Below are 21,257 nucleotides of genomic sequence, written 5' to 3'. Positions count from 1 at the left end.
TGTAGAAGGGGAATTGGATCTTTTTTTTTTTTCATTCAACCTGCTGTTTTAACGAAAAAACATGGTGAGTATATGGGCTGCCTAAACTACAGTGCCTTGATAAAAGTATTCATACCCCTTGAAATTTTCCACATTTTGTCATGTTACAACCAAAAAAGTAAATGTATTTTATTGGGATTTTATGTGATAGACCAGCACAAAGTGGCATATAATTGTGAAGTGGAAGGAAAATGATAAATGGTTGTATCATTTTTTACAAATAAATATGCAATTACGGCTGCAGGTCTTTTTGGGGATGTCTCTACTAGCTCTGCACATCTAGAGAGTGACATTTTTGCCCATTCTTCTTTGCAAAAAAACTCAAGCTCTGTCAGATTGGATGGAGAGCATCTGTGAACAGCAATTTTCAAGTCTTGCCAAAGATTCTCAATTGGATTTAGATCTGGACTTTGACTGGGCCAGTCTAACACATGAATATGCTTTGATCCAAACCATCCCATTGTAGCTTTGGATGTATGTCTAGGGTTGTTATCCTGCTGGAAGGTGAACCTTCACCCCAGACTCTAATGCCCTGTACACACTTCCAGTTTTCCCGTCGGAATAAAATCTGAAGGTTTTCTGACGGAATTCCGCTGAAACTGTCTTGCGTACACACGATCACACCAAGGTCTGATCAGCAAGAACGCGGTGATGTACAGCATGTACGATGGGACTAGAAGAATGAAATTCAATAGCCAGTAGCCAATAGCTTCTGTCTTGTACTTGCTTCAGAGCATGCGTCGTTTTTGGTCCAGCATACAGACAAGCGGTTTTCCTGATAGGAATTGGTTCCATTGGAAATATTTAGAACATGTTCCGTTTCTAGGTCCGTCAGAATTTTCGGGAAAAAAAATCCGATGATGCATACACACGATCGGAAAATACGATGAAAAGCTTCCGTCTGACTTTTTCTGTCGGACATTCCGCTTGTGTGTACATGGCATTACGGGTTTTCTTCTAAGATTGCCCTGTATTTGGCTCCATCCATCTTCCCATCAACTCTGAACAGCTTCCCTGTCCCTGATGAAGAAAAGCATTCCCACAACATGATAGTGCCACCACCACCATCAGGGTAATGTGCAGTGTTAGTTTTCTGCCACATATAGCATTTTGCTTTTAGGCCAAAAAGTTAAATTTTGGTCTCATTTGACCAGAGCACCTTCTTCCACATGTTTGCTGTGTCCCCACATGGCTTTTCACAAACTGCAAATGTGACTTCTTATGGGTTTATTTCAGCAATGGCTTTCTTCTTGCCACTCCATAAAGGCCAGTTTGTGCATGGCTAATAGTTGTCATGTGGACAGATTCTCCCACCTAAGCTGTGGATCTCTCCAGCTCCTCCAGAGTTACCATAGGCCTCTTGGCTGCTTCTATAATTAATGCTCTCCTTGCCCAGCCTGTCAGTTTACGTGGACCGCCATGTCTTGGTAGATCTGCAGTTGTGCTATACTCTTTCCGTTTTCAGATGATAGATTGAACAGTGCTCCGTGAGATGTTCAAAGCTTGGGATATTTTTTTATTACCTAACCCTGCTTTAAACTTCTCCACAACTTTATCCCTGACCTGTCTGGTGTGTTCCTTGACCTTCATGAGGCCTTCACTAAGGTTTTCTAAAAAAAAAACCCTGAGGGCTACACAGAACAACTGTATTTATACTGAGAATAAATTACACACAGGTGGACTCTATTTACTAATTAGGTGACTTGTGTAGGCAATTGCTTCCACTAGATTTTAGTTAGAGATATACGAATAAAGGGGGCTGAATACAAATGCAAATTTTTACATATTTATTTGTAAAAAAAATTTAAAAGCATTTAACATTTTCCTTCGACTTCACAATTATGTGCCATTTTGTGTTGGTCTATCACATAAAATCCCCAAAAATACATTTACATTTTTAGTTGTAACGTGACAAGATGTAGAGAATTTTAAGGGGTATGAATACTTTTTCAAGGCACTGTATATACAAAACACAATCACATGTGACCTGCAAAGCAAAGTTATTGTCATGTAAACATTACAGTAACAACTCAAAATGTCTTACTTAATGAAAATATTGTATGCTACAGTTACCCTTTAATGACAATTTCTGAACTAATATATTGCTGCCCATTAACAGGGCAATTTTATATCAACTTTCACCACTTTGACAAAGCATTGGATCAGAAAAATAGTTTAATGGATCCAGATAATTTACCAGTAGCAGTTTGTATATTTATATGTATATGAAAAAAAAGTTGGTAGGTTGACTTGATCCAGCAGCTTTTCAAAGCTGGTTAAAAGTTGTTTAAAATTGCCTGTGTTACTGCAAGGCCATGCTGCACTGACAGACCAATACCAAGCCATACAACCACAGGTTGAAGGAAAGAAAAGTGCTTGCTTCTGACAGCGGGAGGTTTCTCAGCCAGTAGAATACAATCACATCACTGCTGTCAGCTTTAATCACCAGCAGTGATCGCACGAAAAAAAACCAACAGGCTGTACTGAAGTGGATCTTTGGTAAAACCAGCCTGCCCATAGATGGATTGAAATTTGGACGGTTCCTGCTGAAATGGTGGGATTTCAATCCATCTATGGATGGCCTTAATATGTGAAGGTTTATTTCTTCAAATCAAATCTGAAAACAACATGAAACGGTAAAAAAAATAACCTTCTGAGATATATCTAGTCTAACACAAAAGGCAAATTTGAAACAAATCCTCTTGCTTACTTTGCGTTATTGCCATGACTCCAGATATGGGTGCCATGATAAGGTTTTGTGATTGGTGGGAATTGTGATGGCTTGAGTGGGACAAACTGTGGATATTTGTCAGTGTGCTTACTGGTGGTAGTCCACCTCCTGACACAGATATCTGTAAAAAAAGGAAAAAGGTGTGAGTAGAAAAGAATGAATAACAAAAGTTTGTGAGATGCAGGAAACTTTCAATAATGATGACGTATGAGAGAAATACACAAGGAAAAAATATGAATAAGGAAAAATAAATGTTATTCTTTTTAAATGCTCTGCATAATATATCATGGTATAATTAAAAAATTTTATTCGCACAACTACACAATCCTTAAATGCTAAATGCAATGTTTATATAGCAATGGCTTTTCACACTAAGTCCAATGATGCTTCCTGCCATTATGACTGGCCTGGTCTGAATAAATTGGGCATTTCCTAGAAGGACAGCTTTATAATATCATTAATATGTCCCAAATCAATACATTTTCAAATTCTTAAGAGTCTCACTTTTACAGATTTAAAGGCTGCTTTTCATAACATGTGTGTTTCAGTAAAAAAGTGCAAAAAAATCATTTGGAGAGGGGTAAGAGATACTTGAGTAGGTAGTAGAATACACTACCAAGATGAATGAGTTTGAAAATGTACAATTAAAGAGATCCTATCATCAGACCACTAATTTTATCAAAAATCCTCCCATGAGATTATATGTGCTCTAAATGTATTTATTTAAATTATTGTAAAAGCCTGTATTATATAGACACCTGAGTCTTCCTAAGCCCTGGGACTGTTATTGGGTGTCACCATCTTGGATAACGGTCAGCAGTCCAAGCAGACTGTCACTTAAGTAACACTCTAAAGCCTAGTATACACGAGATTATCAGACGAATGATTGTCCTTTTTTTTTTTTTGCATGCTAGACTCCATATCGAAAATGAATAGGTTACTAAAGTACGAAAATTCTCATAAGACAGAATAAGACAGAATAAAAATTCGGAAGTGATGTAATGTATGTGTATTGTATTTTCAGACAAAAACTGTACTGATTAAACAAAAAATCTGGTATCATACGATAAAAATGTTCATGTTTGTCCCTTCAGAAAAATTTTGACGAAAGCTGTGTACTAACGATCAGATTATTGTACAATCGCTTCAAAAGTAGTCTTTTTTGTACGATATTCTGATCATGTGTATGGGGCTTAAGTGTTAATCTTTGCTCCTCCCTTGCCAGCTACGTATACGGGTCATGTTGATAGGTGCTGTTTTCTTGACTTCAATGTGTGTTTAGAATGCAAGTCAAACGCAGGTGACAAAAATCCCATTGACCTTAATTGAGCAATACATGTTGCAGTTGAGGGGCTGAATTTGATCTGCTTTGTACTGCGCTGCATTTCTTTGGAAGCAGTTTGTCCTATTAGGGTGCATTGATACTGCTGGAAAAGCAGGTCAAATTCAGGCATTTCTTGTCAAGCACTGCATTTTTCATTTGAACACAACTGCCTATGTTTGAATAGAAAATTCAGATTCTGACTAGCATGCTTGTAGGCCTGAAGCAAAGGCCATATGGGAGGGGGCAAAGATTCTGTGTCAGCACAGAGAGTAATTAGACATTCCCCGAATGGGAGCTATGATGTGCAAGGATGGAGAGGCAGTGCTAAAGAATTGCCTCTTCATTTGCTCAACATATACATTAGGACACTTAACCCAGAAATGCGTAGAGTGGGCTCAAGGATACGTCATCATGTGACCAGATTTAGCACTATTCATCATCTACAATGATGAAAATAAGCATGGTGACTATAGTACTATAACAAAGACCAGGTGTTCACATGCTTGTAACATCAGTGTCTTAATGTCTACGTCTAACCAGGTTAATTTAAAGTGTTAATAATTTTGTTTTTACTGAGTACATATATATATTTTTTAATACTACTACTACTATCATAAATCTACACTATGGCGTTCATTTACTAAAGGCAAATCCACTTTGCACTCCAAGTGCACTTGGAAGTGCAGTCGCTGTAGATCTGAGGGGGACATGCAAGGAAAATAAAAAACAGTATTTTTGCTTCTACGTGATTGGATGATAAAATCCGCAGGGCTTCCCCTCATTTCAGATCTTCCCCTCAGATCTACAGCAACTGCATTTCCAAATGCACTTCCAGAGTGGATTTGCCTTTAGTAAATCAACCCCAATGAGTATTTGAATGTTGATACCCTGACCCAATTACCTAAGCAAAAAACCCATTCATACAATCAGATTTATTCAGTTTATTTTTATAAGAGATAATTATTTAGCTACATGTTAGCAGTTACAATGTCAACTTGGGAAAGCTTGCTTTGAAAAAATTGAATATTTTTGGAAGAAGAGAAGGAGTATGGCATTTAAAATTAAGAAGACCCTTGGATTAATCCACATAATGTTGAAATAAAATGAACAGTGGGGAGTGGAGGGGGACATTTTAAATTTATGGATCCTCCTTACCAGTGCTGAAGGGTATACAGACTGCTTTTGGCATGGCGAGAGTTCTGCATGCACATAGCCCTTCAGCAGTGGGATTACTATTCTATATGTTCATTGTGATAGTATCTGTACTGTACTATCTGTAAGAAATCTTTTACATTGGGATGTAAAATGAAGTGGCAGTCACAAGAATGGATGCAGGCAAAAGTTGTTGTTTTTTCTGTCCATAGACTATTTCTAAACAATTTAAAATTGTTTACATGCATTAGGAAAATTGGTAAAAGCATATTACTGAAAAAAACTGTGAATAGCTTCAGAGATTAACCAGTTGTAATATATGTTTACCTGACCCATAGCAACTTTACTGACGTTGCTGCGGGTTTTACTAAATACAGTTTACTTTAGCTCGATGTCAGCTGGCGACCCGCGATCGCTGTGTACAGAGGCACAAGGGGGAACTGCCTTTGTAAACAAAGCGATTCCCCGTTCTGCCTAATGACATGTCAGAGATCTTTTGTTTCCAGTGATGTGATCGGGAATAGCGATCTTTGTCATGTCCCAGCGAGCCCACCCCCCCTACAGTTAGAACACAATCAGGGAAACAATTAACCCCTTGATCGCCCCCTAGTGTTAACCCCTTCCCTGCCAGTGTCATTTTTACATTGATCAGTGCATTTTTTTAAGCACTGACCAATGTAATAATGTCACTGGTCCCCAAAAAGTGTCATTTGGGGCAATGTAGCAGTCCCACTAAAAATCGCAGATCGCCGCCATTACCAGTAAAAACAATAAAAAAATAAATAAAGGTCCCAAAATCTATCTTGTAGTTTGTAGACACGACAACTTTTGCACAAACCAATCAATATACACCTATTGCCATTTTTTTTTTACCAAAAATATGTAGAAGAATATATATCGGCCTAAACTGATGAATAAATGTGTTATTTTATATATTTTTTGGGATATGTAATAAAGAATTTCCTGCCATTATGACTGACCCGGTCTGAATAAATTGCGCATTTCATTTTTTTTAAATTGTCAGTCTTTTTTTGTTTATAGCACAAAAAATAAAAACAGCAGTGGTGATCAAATACCACCAAAAGAAAGCTCTATTTGTGGGTAAAAAAAGGACGTACGTTTTATTTGGGCAAAATGTCGCACGATAGCGCAATTGTCAGTTAAAGCGGTGCAGTGCCGTATTGCAAAAAAATGGCCCGGTCATTAAGGGGGCAAATCCTTCCTGGGCTGAAGTGGTTAAAATATCATACAAGATTGGTCATGCACTGTACATGGCTACAAATACCACTGTTACATTATACACCTGCCTTGATGTTAACTGTTAAAAGGGAAAATAAAGTGTTAAGGCATGGCAAGGTGATTATCTCATTAATGACACATTTGACACCTCTCTACTGATTACTAACACCCTGCGAAATAAAGTAGCCAATGACTGAGATAGAAAAGGGAAAGTATTTTGCCTCAAGTGAAATAAAGTCCTGTCCTGTCTACACCTAGCCAAAGTCTTTAGACGAGAAGGCTTTAGGAGAGCCAGTTTTATCAATGTGCATGTCATCTGCGAGGAAAAACAAACACTGTTCCACCCACTTTCCTACTTTGTAAGGCATTTAATCAATAAAAAGTGAACAGCTCTTTGTTACATTTATTGGTCAGCTTCAAAAAAGGCCTTAAAGTGGGTCAGAGTAATGCTTTTTAGAGCAAACTGTGCATTCATGATTTTTTTTATCCACAATGCCTCTTTGTTTACTGCTGACCCTGTGAGAACCTAAAAAAAAAAAAAAAGAATACTGTGTGTTTTGCTTGCTTGTCTCTCTTATCTTATCAGCTCTGCAGCTACAATAGGCCAGGTGTACTCACCAATTTACCATCAGGTGAAAGCATGTTATGGCCAGGATCCAAGCCTGCTGGGGAAACTTGCTGGAGGACTGATTGGCTGGTTAACATGCCATTGTTACCATGGTGATTAATCGTTGATGATGACGTGACTTCACTGTTTCCTTGCTGACTGTATCTTACACCTGAAAAAAATATTTATCATTATTATGTATCTTATTTATACCATGGCAGTATTTAGTTAATGCAATAAAATTATACCCTAAATTTTGACAATTTAAAATAAAAAAAATAAAGACATTTACTGTAAGCACCAGTCCAGTTATGTTTAAACTCTAGGCCAACTTTGTCCTTATGGAAACAAAAGCACTCCCATTTTGTTAAAGACCAACTTCAGACAGAACATTTTTTACATAACGAGTTATGCCCTATACCAGTGTTTCTCAACTCCAGTCCTCAAGGCGCCATAACAGGTCATGTTTTTAAGCTTTCCATTATTTTGCACGGGTGATTTGATCAGTTTCACTGCCTTAGTAATCACCACAGTCGTTTCATCTGAGAGAAATTCAGAAAACATGACCTGTTGGGGCGCCTTGAGGACTGGAGCTGAGAAACACTGCCCTATATACGCGGTCGGACTTTCCGACGGAAAATGTACGATTGGATCTTGTTGTCGGAAAATCCGGGCTCCATCTGACTTTTTCCATCGGAATTTCCGACACACAAAGTTTGAGAGCAGGATCTAAAATTTTCCGACAACAAAATCCAATCGTTTAAATTCCGATCGTGTGTAGACTTTTCCGATGGACAAAGTGCCAAGCATGCTCAGAATACATTACGAGACAAAAGCTATTGGCTGGTTTATAGTCCCGTCGTACGTGCTCTACGCCACCGTGTTCTGAACGATCGGATTTTCTCGACAACTTTGTGTGACCGTGTGTATGCAAGACAAGTTTGGGCCAAAATCCGTCAGAAAAAATCAGACGGATTTTGTCATCGGAATGTCTGACCGTGTGTACAGGGCATAAGGCTGGATCCTCCTGTCAGGATTTATTATTTCTGTCTGTGACTCCATGGGAGATATTTTCCTTCCTATCCTATTGATGGATTCTTGTCTGCTCTGTTTGCCCAAAAAAATAGGTAATTTATTTTGGCAATATTAATTATACACTGCAGATGATTATGATCATATCCAGGGCTGAGACAAGGGGTGGGTGGGTGGGAGAGAAGGCCACCCTGGGTGGTCGCAATGGTTCCCTGTAGGGATGGGGCGCCTTCATTCTGTCACAAGGCTGGGTAGTTTGTCGTCTTCGCCCTGGGCACTGGATGACCTTGTCCCAGTACTGATCATATCCTAAATATTTCAACACGTGTAATAACGAATTAGTTCATGTATAGACTCTGACAATAGATTACATTTAGAAACCACTACCAGTTGAGAAGTTTTGCAACTTTTTCCCCATGCTTTCCATTGTGAGATCTAGTTAGCACCATGCTCATGGCCAGCGTTTAGATGTGCACTGAAGTGTTGTGAAATGAAGTTCATAATTGGATGTCTGACACAAGCAAAGGCTGACATTAATACATTTTACTCCCAATATGTGGTGAACCACTTCTGTATGTTGGGACCTTAAAGTATCTTTCTAAGTCTTTGCCGTTCCTAGGAGTATGTCTATGCAATAAAATGTGTGTGGGCATTTCACAAAAGAATTGAAAACTTCCATTTGCATTATGGAAGCTGTGATTTTGTTTCCTGGTTCATACCCAGTTCAATTATGAGAAGCAGCAACAAACAGTAACAAAATGCAAGCCTTTGACAAAAGTCAATCTCCTAGCAAATCCAATCACTTTTTAAGTGACTTTTGCTGGATTTTTTGATTTTTTTTATATAAAAGCTCCCTAGAAAATAAGACTTACTATCTACTATGGCCTTCAGTTGGATCTTCAGCGGGCACTTTTTAATTTGAATGGGCTACCTTATGTTTATTAATAATTATGAATTTATGAAAATCTTATTAGTAATAAACACTGCACAATAACATTTTCCTATCAGTCTTTGGTGGTTTTTGTGGGACTGCTGAGAGGAGAAGGAACGCAGTATTCTGAGCATTCTAGATGTTGGAGGCTGAGGAGGAGAGGAATTTCTTCTGTGAAAAGCGCATCTTGACCAGCTTTTTTATAAGAGGTCATGGCCATCTGCTGAGTGAACAGTTTAAATATTGGAGTTACCTGTGGTGTCATGTATGGACTGGAAATTGGAAATTGATTTAACCTGTCGCTATGCCCGCCATATATAGATATGAATATGAAAATGATTGGTGGCAGGTTAATAACCTTTGTGATGAAAAGCTGGTTAAAATCTGATTCCTTGTTTCATTATACAAGACAATAAAATCGGATAGGTCACTATGGGTAACAACTACACTTTGGATCATGTTTTTTTAAATATTTATAAATAATTAAATTCATAAAACAAAAATCTAATTGCAGGGAAGATCATTTTTCCCTAAACAACACTTGTTATTCAGTAGGTTACACAAATATTAATATTAATACATATTCATATTAATAAAAATAATATTAATAATTAGCATTATAAATAAAAAGATTTATACTGCTACTGACATCATTATTAATCAAATCTGTATCTAACAAAATGAAGGTTACATGTACTTGTAAAGCTTTTTTACAAATAAGCAAGCTTTTGCTAGAGTTACAGCTTCACGCAGCATAAACATTAATTAACCCAGGCAATGTTACACACATTCTTTTACCGTATTTTTAACCTCATGCATAGCTGCATAGTTATTAGGCTTGAAAAAGGCAAGTCCACAGAGTTCAGCTTCTCCTACATTACCCCACTGTTGATCAAGCAAGGCAAACAAAAAGTCAGTGTTAACTATTTTAAAATTTTCACAGCGGGAAAAAAACTGGGCCACTGTCATAAAATAGATCTGATTATGTTCTAAATAAAAAAAAAACATATTTTACTTTTTTTTTTTTACTCAATTTAAATAATGGCTTGGTATAAAATCCTAAGAAAAATAAAATGTCTGTAGATACAGTTGATAGTTTTAGGATGGCCATAGACTGGCAGATCTCTGTGAATTATTTGCCAATGCGATCCAGGATTTTACTGTTTTTCAACTGTACTAATTATCTCCTAGTGTAATAATTATTGGATGGATAGCAGATTTTACAAGCAAGGCTGGCTACAATTTATTTGACTTTCTTTTTTGGGAACAAAAGATGCCATCTGACAAAGCTACATAGACCAGGTCATTGATTTATATCCATGAAAAAGGCAAGGCCAAAGCTGTGCATATCTGCATATCTTTATAAATTACAGTACAAGAGTTTCACATAGGCGTTTGCAGGTCCTCCTCATGGTCCCATCATGGTTTTGAAAAAAAGAAATAAGGAACTGTGGTTGTCTTAGGGCTGTTCTATTCTACACAGCTTCTAGTCCCAATTTTCCAAAAATATCAGGACGCAGAGGAGAGGTTAAGGATAACTGAGTAAAATCAATCTTGCAATATGAAAAAGAATTGCAAAAAAAATAAATAATTGCCCCTGTTTTCAGTAATGATTAAGATATATTTAAAATGTTGGACAATCAAGTCTTTTTTTTCAACTGTATGAAACATCCAACTTTGAAATAGCCTGCTTGTGGTCCTCAATAAGAACTCATCCACATTGGACATTTTGCCATTTCTCCCAGAAACCTTTCCTCCTGACAGCAGCGTTTTGGTAGTAAAAACACTTGACACTTGTAAACATTTAAGCACGTAAAGCATTTGGGCGTTAATTCAATTTATTGACCAGAATAAGAATTTATTCTGTCCATTCAAACGAATGAAGGTTCAAGCACTAAACAAGCCGTTCATTCTCATTTAACTCGTCAATTGCTTTTCTGCCAAAATGCCCATGGCTCCTGGACATGCTGATGAAAGGCAAGAGCATTTAGGAAAAGCCACCCAAGCTAATAAATCCTTCCCTGAGCAAGCTCAGTTGGGAAATGTTAGCCAGGGTCATAAAGGATCCTACAAACAGATTATTATTATTATTATTATTCAGGATGTATATAGCGACAATGGTTTGTGCAGCGCTTTACAAATGAAAGAGAGACAGTACACTGACAATACAGTTCAATACAAGAGGGTTCTTATGGACACTGCTTTAAACAGCAGGATCAGTAGATAATTAATTTATGTCTGTAGATACCTTAATACGTAGGGCACCAAGCAACCAATCAAAGTCACAAGGGATCTCAGGGCAGATATGAATGAGAATGGTTGCTTATGGAAGTATCTTAAATTCCTAGGACACATACATTAACTCATCAGGCTTAGTGTCACCTACGCTTGCTGAACTAATTACTATATAGATTTTTCAGGTAAAACCCAAGAAAACCAGCAATGAGTTCTGATGCTTGCAGACCAAAAGGAGTTTATTAAAGGCAAATAGGCTGTTCACGCCCCAGAGCTTTGTGAATGAGGTGAATATCTGCTGACTTCCAGCATCCATTCATGCAGGGCTCGTCTTTAAAAAAGTGCATTCAAATTATAGTGCATAAATAAATATTTGAAAATAATAGAAAAATCATCTATATATAAAAAATATATGTGAGTCCATCTTTTCTTTTAAATAAAAAAAATAATAATTGGTGCCATCCCCCCTCCACCAACAATAGTCCCCCCTCAGTACAGACCCCCTCTCTCAGTATAGACCCCCCACTAAGTACAGATCCCCTCCCGCAGTACAGACCCCCCTCACTAAGTACAGACTCCCCTTCCTCAGTAAGGACCCCTTCACTAAGTACAGACCCCCTCCCTCAGTACAGACCCCACTCCATCAGTATAGACTCCCTCCCTCAGTACAGACCCCCCTCCCTCTTTACAGACCCCACTATAGACCCCCTCAGTACAGACCCCCCTCTGTTAGTATAGACCTCCCCCTCAGTACAGACCCCCTCACTAAGTATAGGCCCCCTTTCCTCAGTATAGACTCCCCCCCACCAAGTATAGACCCCCCTTCCTCAGTATAGACCCATTACTAAGTACTGACCCCTTTCCTCAGTACAGAACCCCCTCCATCAGTATAGACCTCCCCCTCAGTACAGACCCCCTCATCAGTATAGACAACCCATCAGTGCAGACCCCCATCAGTATATACACCCCCCTCAATGCAGAGCCCCATCAGTATAGACACCCCCCTCAATGCAGACCCCCCATCAGTATAGACACCCCCATCAGTATAGATGCACCCCAGCGCAAACCCCCCTTTAGTATAGACACCCCCTTCAGTGCAGACCCCCATCAGTATAGACACCCCCCTCAGTGCAGACACCCCCCCAGTGCAGACCGCCTCCAGCAGTATAGACTCCCCACTCCCCTCCCATAGCGTCCCCCCATGCACATGTCCATCTACATAAAGTAAAGTGTACAGACCTCAGAACAGCATGGATGAATATGCACAATGGCGTGTGTCCCTCGGGCTCCTCCTCCTACTGGGTGGATGTAAATAGAGAGGAGGGGGAGGCGGCTTCCATCCGCTCCACTGAGGGACACAGCTGCGAGACCCAAGAGGCACAGATAATTATAAAGCAGGGGGCGGTGTCACTACTTATAGATGTCTCCCTTCTGGCAGGTGTCCCCTAGGTGTGGCCCACACCCCTTGCCCCCCCCCCCCCCCCCAGTGACGCCACTGGGTAATATACATACACATCAGTTGCCTTACATTAAACAGCTACTGAGTAAAATATAGAAATTTGTGTAAATACTACTGTTCCTTGAAAGAAGTTAAGATGCTTTCATACGGTATAATCCTTTTCTAGATAGCTAAATGCAAGAAATTGTGGTCAGACATTTCAAGCTGGGGAAAGGGTCAAAAAGAAAGAGTGCAGTGTTCTGCACAAAAAGTTATCATCTTTCCATATCACAGTATCTGGTACATTCCTAAAACAAATCAATTTTTTCTTGTGACTTACTTAAACCAGCTCCTACCCATATACTTGTCCTTAAAAGTGACTAAGGTACACTGATATAGCCTTGTACGTAGCTTCTCCTAGAAATGCTAAGATCTGTCTTGCAAAAGTGCAGTAAATGTATTAAGTGATCCCACCGTTGTTCTCCAGTGCCAGGCAACCAAGTGTCCTTATCAGTAAGTCAATAAAGATAAGAAGTTTGAGATGGAGGAGGGGTGAGAGAGTTGAGTAACCATTTTAAAAACCCCATTGACATCTGTCAAAACAAGAACACAAGCCTGTTCCGAGGGAAACTTCCACTTGTGACACGTATACATATAATGCATAGACAAAATATAAATCAACTACATTGGTGTGATACTATAAGAAAAAGTTTGCTTGAAAAGATTACTTAGCTCTCAGTAATGCAACCCTTTTAATATCCTGACATTCATGCTCCTTGAGAGTTATTATGTCACAAAACGTTATAAAGTGTAGCTTTTATTTCCATCATAAACCTGTTTATTGCCACCTACCCAACCCACTCAGCAGTGGTTTCAAAGCACTTATTACCCCAATAAAACTGAAAGATTTTCAGCATCAGTATGCTGTGGCATGTCATTGCACTGAATAGAATGGTAAGATTTTACTTTTCCATTGATCTGAAATATTTCAAGGTTAATGACATTACTTTTCAAATTTATTCCACTCTGACACCAAAATAATATATTCCCGTGTATAATAATATGTATAATACTCATGTAGCTATCTATCACAGACATTATTATTTCATATTTAACAGGATGGGAAAATATCATAGAGGTTTTTATAATGTCTTCTAACGTCCAACACTATTGCACATGTACACTTTAAAACCATCTTACACACAATATGTACTGCATATCTTTATAAATTACACTACATGAGTTGCACATAGCTGTTTGCAGGACCTCCTCATGGTCCCATCATGGTTTTGAAAAACATCAGGACACAGAGGAGAGGTTAAAGATTAAATCATAAACGAACAAAAAAAGACCTCAACCTCCAGTTATTTCAATAAAATAGCGTAAATCAAATCACCTTATATCACTCCTCCTCATATAGGAGACTAATACCGTAATCAAAAACAATATACGTAAAGAATTATCCCCTTTGGGGGGAACACAAGAGATGTCCACCACCGAAGAAAAAAAGGGGAAGGCTAGATGGCTACTTATGGCTGCAGTGTATACATTTAGGTGAAAGTTTTTTAATAAAAAAGCCTTCCCTTTTTTTTCTTCGGTGGTGCACCTCTCTTGTGTTCCCCCCAAAGAGGATAATTCTTTACGTGAGAGGTTAAGGATGACTGAGAAAAATCAATCTTGTAATATGAAAAAGGATTGCAAAAAAAAAACATGATTGCTCCTGTTTTCAGTAATGATTAAGTTATATTTAAAATGTTGGTCAATCAAGTGTTTTTTTTTCAACTGTAAGAAACATCCAACTTTGAAATAGCCTGCTTGTGGTCCTCAGTAAGACCTCACCACCCACACTGGACATTTTGCCATTTCTCTCAGAAAGCTTTCCTCCTGACAGCAATGTTTTGGCAGTAAAAACACTTGACACTTGTAAACATTTAAGCACGTAAAGTATTTGGGTGTTAATTCAATTTATTTACCAGAATAAGAATTTATTCTGACCATTGTAGTGAATGAAGGTTAAAGCACTAAGCCTAATGTTAATGTGCATTCAGTCTCACTTACACGCGACAATTGCTTTTCTGCCAAAATGCCACTACTCCTGGACATGCTGACCGTTGGGATTTTTTCTGCCTCAAAATGCCCCTACCACTAAATGCCTGTGTGCATGGACACATGGGGTAACATGTAGAGGCAGAAAAATAAAAACGCCAGACGCCCCTAAAAGCCACGTGAAAAGCATCCAGTATACATGAGGCCTTATGAATCAGATTTTACCTCTCATTCTTAAAGGTTGCAGTCTTCTTTCATGCACTGTGATAAATAAGGCCTACTTTTTGATGTAACTAAATTAGCTACAAAAATCTATTATTGCTTGCTAAAAAACATTTTTTTTTCTTTAACAAGAATTGCAGAACCAGCCATTTGTTAGCTTTCCTTATACTGAGGTTTTCAGATTATAATGCCTCCACAGGTCTACTAGTCTTTTAAATGTTTACCCATAGCTGGTGAGGTCATCCCTATCAAAGCAGGAAAATAGCTATTTTCCATTTACTCTACTTCTGCAAGAGTAAACTACCAGCATTTGTTGCCCAATCATGTGAATCAGCCACCTATGTCTAAGTAATTCCAATCACATTGCATTTCTCATTTACTGCAATAGCCTCCAGCTCTTCAGATTTACAATCTTCATGCATTAGCAAGCATATCAAGGTGTAACAATAGCCACTCTAGCGCAGTCAACTGGTTTGAGACCAAGTACAGATAACCCTGAATCCATTTTAAACAACTCTCTTTGGTAACTTTATATATGACTACATATTGTATTTTATAAAGAATTTAAGTAGGCATGTACTGAATACAAAAGTAACAAGTACATCAGGAAACTGGTGAAATAAGCCATATGATAAAATAATACAATAATAATTTTTATTTAAATATAAATATAAATTATATAAATAAATACCCAAATGATCCACAATGGCTCAAAATTGATATGGTCCAGAAATATTCAGACATTATAAGGGTGAATAAAGCAACTGGACCAGATGGCATACATTCACGGATCCTTAAAGGATCATGCTCTGTCATTTCAAAGCCATTGTTTCTCATTTTTAGGGACTTTTTAATGACTGGAATAGTACCACTGGATTGGCATAAGGCCAATGTGGTGCCTATATTTAAAAAGGGATCAAAATCTTTACAAGTAACAATAGCCCTGTTAGTTTAACTCCTATAGTTGGGAAGATACTGGAGAGTTGAATTTCTTTTGGGGAGGAGGTAAGCAAAACCTTAAACAAGGGAGTGGCTGTGGACACAGTATACTTGGATTTTGTAAAATCTCTCATATGTAAGGTAAAAGTGGTTGTAACCCTAAAAAAAAAAAAAAATCCTGTTTCTTTAAGGCAAAATCTATAGCACAGTGCTTGTGCCGTGTAATTTGTCCTTTTCTATGTTGTAATATACCTGGTTAATCCTATTCAAAAAATACTTGTATCCCCTCTGGTTTAAACAGTTAATAACTACAGTGTGTGTGTTTTTTAAGATGGCAAGGCTAAATACCTTTTTTCACACCGCCACTGTGCAGTCATGTGACTTCCCTCTGCTGGTTGGCTGACATCAGAGGGGAATCTCAGCCCCTCCCGCTGCTCTCTTTAGATCGAGGAAGGAAAGTGGAGGGGGATCACGTGACCGCACCGCTGCGGTGTGAGAAAAGGTATTTAGCTTGTAATTTAAAAAAAAAAACACACACACACACTGTAGGTAATAACTGTATAAACCAGAGGGGATGACGGCAAAGTTATTATGTGACTTTACAAACACCTTAAGTCTACAGGCTTGGAAAAATCAGTTTGTAAATGGATAGAAAACTGGCTAAAAGACCGTAGTAGAGTAGTGGTTAATTATTAATACTCTGACTGGTCTAAGGTTATCAGTGGTATACCCCTTACTGTTGGGACCCTTACTTTTTATATATTTATAAATGATATAGGGTCTGGGATTAAAAGTACCATTTCCGTCTTTGCAAATGACACCAAACTATGCAGTGAAATAATGTCCTTACAGAATGTCTCCAACTTATAAGCCGGCATCAATGCACTGTTTACTTGGGCAACTATGTAGTAAATGAGGTTTAATGTTGATAAATGTAAAGTGTTACAATTTGGGGGCTAAGAATATGCATGCATCACATACTAGGGGGGGTAGAACTGGGGAAATTATTGGTGGAGAAGGATCTGGATGTTCTGGCAGATCATAAGCTTAATAATGGCAAGCAATGCCAAGCAGCAGTTTCCAAATTGAGCAAACTCCTTTCTTGTTTTAAGAGAGGTAAAGCCTCCAGAGTGAGATATATAATTTCCCCCTGTACAAATCATTAGTAAGACCTCAGCTGGAATATGCAGTTCAGTTTTGGGCACCTGTTCTCAAAAAGGATATCGTGGAACTGGAGAAAGTGCAGAGAAGGGCAATCAAACTGGTAAGAGGCACAGAGGAGCTCAGCTATGAGAAAAGATTAGAGGAGCTGAATTTATTCTCTCTTGAGAAGAGGAGATTAAGAGGGGATATGATCAACATGGATAAATATATAAGAGGTCCATATAGTGAACTTTGTATTGAATTATTCACTTTAATGTCATCACAGAGGACAATGCGGTATTCTTTATGTCTGGAGGAAAGGGGATTTAATTTCCAAATACAAAAAGACTTCTTCACAGTAAGAGCTGTAAAAATGTGGAATAGACTCCCTCAAGACCTGGTTCTGTCCAGCTCAGTATATTGCTTTAGAAAAGGCCTGGATTCTTTCCTAAATGTACATAACTGGATACTAACATTTCTAGGTAAAGTTGATCCAGGGAATATCCGATTGCCGCTTGATGTATCAGGAAGGAATTTTTGCCCCTGCTGGAGCAAATTGGATCATGCTTTTCTGGGTTTTTTATGCCTTTCTCTTGATCAACTGTGGGTATAGGATTGTGTATATAGGATTGTACTTTTTTTTCCTTTTATTGGTTAAACTGGATGGACCTTGTGTCCTTTTTCAACCAGAATAACTATGTAACTATCTGATCCTTTAGAATGACCTAAACAATGTAGTACAAAGGCCTACTTGATGAGATATGAGATATTTTAGTTAGTCCCTTGCACAAACCTTTGGTAAAGTATGATATAAGGTCCAACATCAATCTATTAGAAATTCAGACAGTAGTAGTTTTTATGTAGTTTTACACTTGAGCAACAAACATTGTCAGCATACAGAAATGGCTAATTGTCTTTATACTAATACATTTTTGTATAAAATTTCCTTGACTTGCCCACATGTCAACTTGTGTATAGACCATGTCACATTTATATAGAATCTACTAATTACTCATCTCATCTCCAGCCTGTCTTTACAATATCACAGCTAACTTCAAAGTCCAGGGCAGAGATGACTTAAATAAATAAATAAATAAAATGCTTCAGCTAATTATAAAAACAACAAAACAACAAGCGTTTTTTTTTTTGCAAAGCAGTTATGGTTAACCCAGTTCATTTGAAATTTTTCATTGTTTACATGGCTATAAAAGGAAAAATATATATTAACAATCTCTTTTCAATGTATTTATTTTTATGGTTACATAATAATAAATGGTTACATAATTAATAAAGTACATTTATGTAAAAACATTACACTTCATTGACAGTGGTGCAGTGGGGCATACCCGGAGAAAAGCATTACCAAAACACGCCTAAGCCGCATTTTAACAAATGCGTTTAGGCGCATTTAGGTGCTTGTTTATTTAATTTAAAAAAACGCTAAACCCACCTTGCGCTTAGGTTTGATGGGTTGATGGGTTTTTTTGCCACAAAACTCCTGAAAATGCCTATGTGTGCATGGACACTTAGGCTAACATGGAGGGTTTAGAGTTAGAAAAAAGTAAAACATCTGTAAGACAAGGCCTCATGCACACAAGCTCCAAAATGCCTATTTTTTTTCTCTCTCCCCCCCCCCCCCCCAAAAAAAAGTAGCGCTAAACCCCAGAAAAAAAAGAAAAAAAATAGGGGTGGAGATTAGTAACAAGAAGAGTGGAAAGGGTAAGTGGGAAAAGAAATTTGGGGGAAGAGAGAGAAGAGAAAAAAGGGGGGTAAAGGGGTGGGTAGGAGGGAAAAGAAGCCCACCCATTCCCCCATCTGACACCTCAAGAAACCTTAGGTCTCTAAGGATTGAACAGATTGTTGCAAAGTCCCACTCCAACCTATAGTTGGGAAGCTAGTATAGTTCTAGTGATCTTTATAAAAAATTTAAGGGGTCCAGTACTTGTCTTCTTGTTCCAATAGCATAATGATCAAGTTTTCCATCTCTTGGATTTTTATTAATTTGAGCAAGCCAGTGTGTTTTATTGGGAGGCACCGTACTCTTCCATAGGGCTGGAATGCAGGATTTTGATGCCCTAACAAGATGTTTCCATAATACATTTTTGTATCACTTGTTTCAGAGGGGTGTATCATGTAGTAGAAAGGCTGCAGGATTTCCTCCAAAGGACATTATAGTTCTTATCATTTGCTCCACCATGGTCCAGAAATCTGTTATTTTAGGGAACTCCCAGAAAATAGGGAGTATTTTCTGGACCCTCTGAAGTCAGACGACGCCTTCAGGTATTTGGGACCCAGCAGAACCTCTGGCATCCTATACCATCTCGTGAGAAGTTTGTATCCTCCCTCCAGGTATTTGCTGGCCAATGAGGTCTTGTGGGCAAAGCACAACATTCTTTCCCTCTGCTTTGAGAGAGTTGTGTTTAAATCCCACTCCCAACTCTGTAGGAAGGGGAGTTCTTGTGGTGCATTGAGGCCTTACTTTTAACCTAAATTTAGGAGATCTACAGTCACAATAATATTACTATCAAGCATAAAAGATCTCTACATGGAAGTAGTGAACACGTTCCCCTAACCAAGGAATAGGGTTTTGGGGAGGAGTTCACTGACAGGTCAAACTTCATTGTGTGTAAAGGCTTTTTATTTGTCTGACAGTAGCAAAAGTTGAATTTTGTTGGACATTTTTTCTTTTTAAAATGTTCTGTTTTCTGATCTAACAAGCAATAGGTAATACCACCTTAACCTGTCAGAATTCTTTCTAGAGTGAAATAGGTACCTCTCCAGCTATACAACATTTGCACAAACATTCTATCAATATATCAAGCGACATGTCCAATTTCATTCCAGTTCAGTAAACGATTACAAAAAAAAAAAAAAATGAAGGCAGAGGATTGAATATATAGTTTTCCAAAATGTGACTATTTATACACTTATTCCTGGTTGGCAACATATAAGCAATTGACCTCTGAACTCCTCCCTAGTCAGCTTTAAGTGATGTCCTGTTGTGTTCTTCAATAGACTTACAATACCGGGCTTCCTTCTTTATATGAACAGGAAACCTGCTGTGCATTCAACAAATTTGTCTTCCTTTAAGAATAAAGTTTATTTTTTAAATATATCCTATATATAAATATGTTTAACTATAACACTTAGAATTATACCAGTGGTATGTTAAGTGGGGTAGCTAGTCAAAATTAGGGAAGCTTTATCATTGTTTTGACAAATCCAGAAGCATAATTTCATTGGCTACAACATAATATACAGCAATGTTCTTATCAGATATTTAAGTAGAACAAATGTTTTGTAGTAGATTGTTTAAAGCTTAAGGTAATAATAGTAGCATGCAGGTCCCTACAATTATATCTCTGCCACAGATATATATATATATATATATATATATATATATATATATATATATATATATTGTGCCGTAATTTGCATTCTGTTCCACAATACCAATGGTACAAAAACATCAGCTGGAGCATTAGCAATGGGGTATACAAACCTCCTTCAGTATCTGGTGGAATATGCAAGTTTGATCATCTGCCGTCTCCAGCAGAGGGATGTTCTACGTGGTTTTGTCTATGCTCCTGCTTAAAACTCGCATTCATGTCAAACCTGTCTCCTGTCACACATACACAGAGAAAGTAGTACAGCCTAGAAAAATACTACTGCTTGATATATCAAATGATTAAAAAAAGTAAATGGAAAGCATACAATGCATTCTTGTAGAGTTTACTCTTTAGAAGCTTTTGGTGTGACAACTATCATAATACCTACATAATTTACATGCAAGTTTCATGTATTTAAAGGACACAGAAAAACACACTGGAATCAACAAAGTTAAAATGCTATCCTCACAAACATCAGCTCATGTGTTTAATGTTAGCAAACCTATCCTTCACTCAAAATGTGCAAACACTGTTTTGCAATATCTTTGCAAATATCATATTTGTCATTACCGCTAAAATTCTTTATATTTATAACGCATTACACAACTATTGGTAGAATGTGACTTTTTTTCTAAACTTTTTAATTTCCTATTTAGTTTTCACCTTTATCACTGATGTTACTCAGATCCCTAAAATTAGGAAGAAGCTCAAAAAAGTTTTGCCCTATTTTACCAGGAAGCCATATTTATATCATTGCACTTTAGAGTCAAACAAACAAATGTCCTGTGTA

At 37.8% G+C, this 21,257-nt stretch overlaps 1 protein-coding gene across 1 annotated transcript in view; it reads right to left on the bottom strand.

Moving 5' to 3' along the window:
• HNF1B (HNF1 homeobox B) overlaps positions 1 to 21,257 on the bottom strand; it is a 79,399-nt gene that overhangs the window by 11,182 nt on the left and 46,960 nt on the right. The window contains exons 5-6 of the mRNA XM_077481401.1: positions 7,104 to 7,264; positions 2,750 to 2,891 (exon numbers count right to left, since the gene is read on the bottom strand). Coding sequence (XP_077337527.1) covers positions 2,750 to 2,891; positions 7,104 to 7,264 — 303 coding nt within the window. The remainder of the gene's footprint in view (positions 1 to 2,749; positions 2,892 to 7,103; positions 7,265 to 21,257) is intronic.

Source organism: Lithobates pipiens, unplaced genomic scaffold, assembly GCF_037356315.1.
Source record: "Lithobates pipiens isolate NorthernLeopardFrog02 unplaced genomic scaffold, aLitPip1_a1.2 Scaffold_16, whole genome shotgun sequence".
Classification (NCBI taxonomy): domain Eukaryota; kingdom Metazoa; phylum Chordata; class Amphibia; order Anura; family Ranidae; genus Lithobates; species Lithobates pipiens.
The sequence above is the reverse complement of the archived record's forward strand: the minus strand, read 5'-3'. Positions and strand labels throughout refer to the sequence as shown.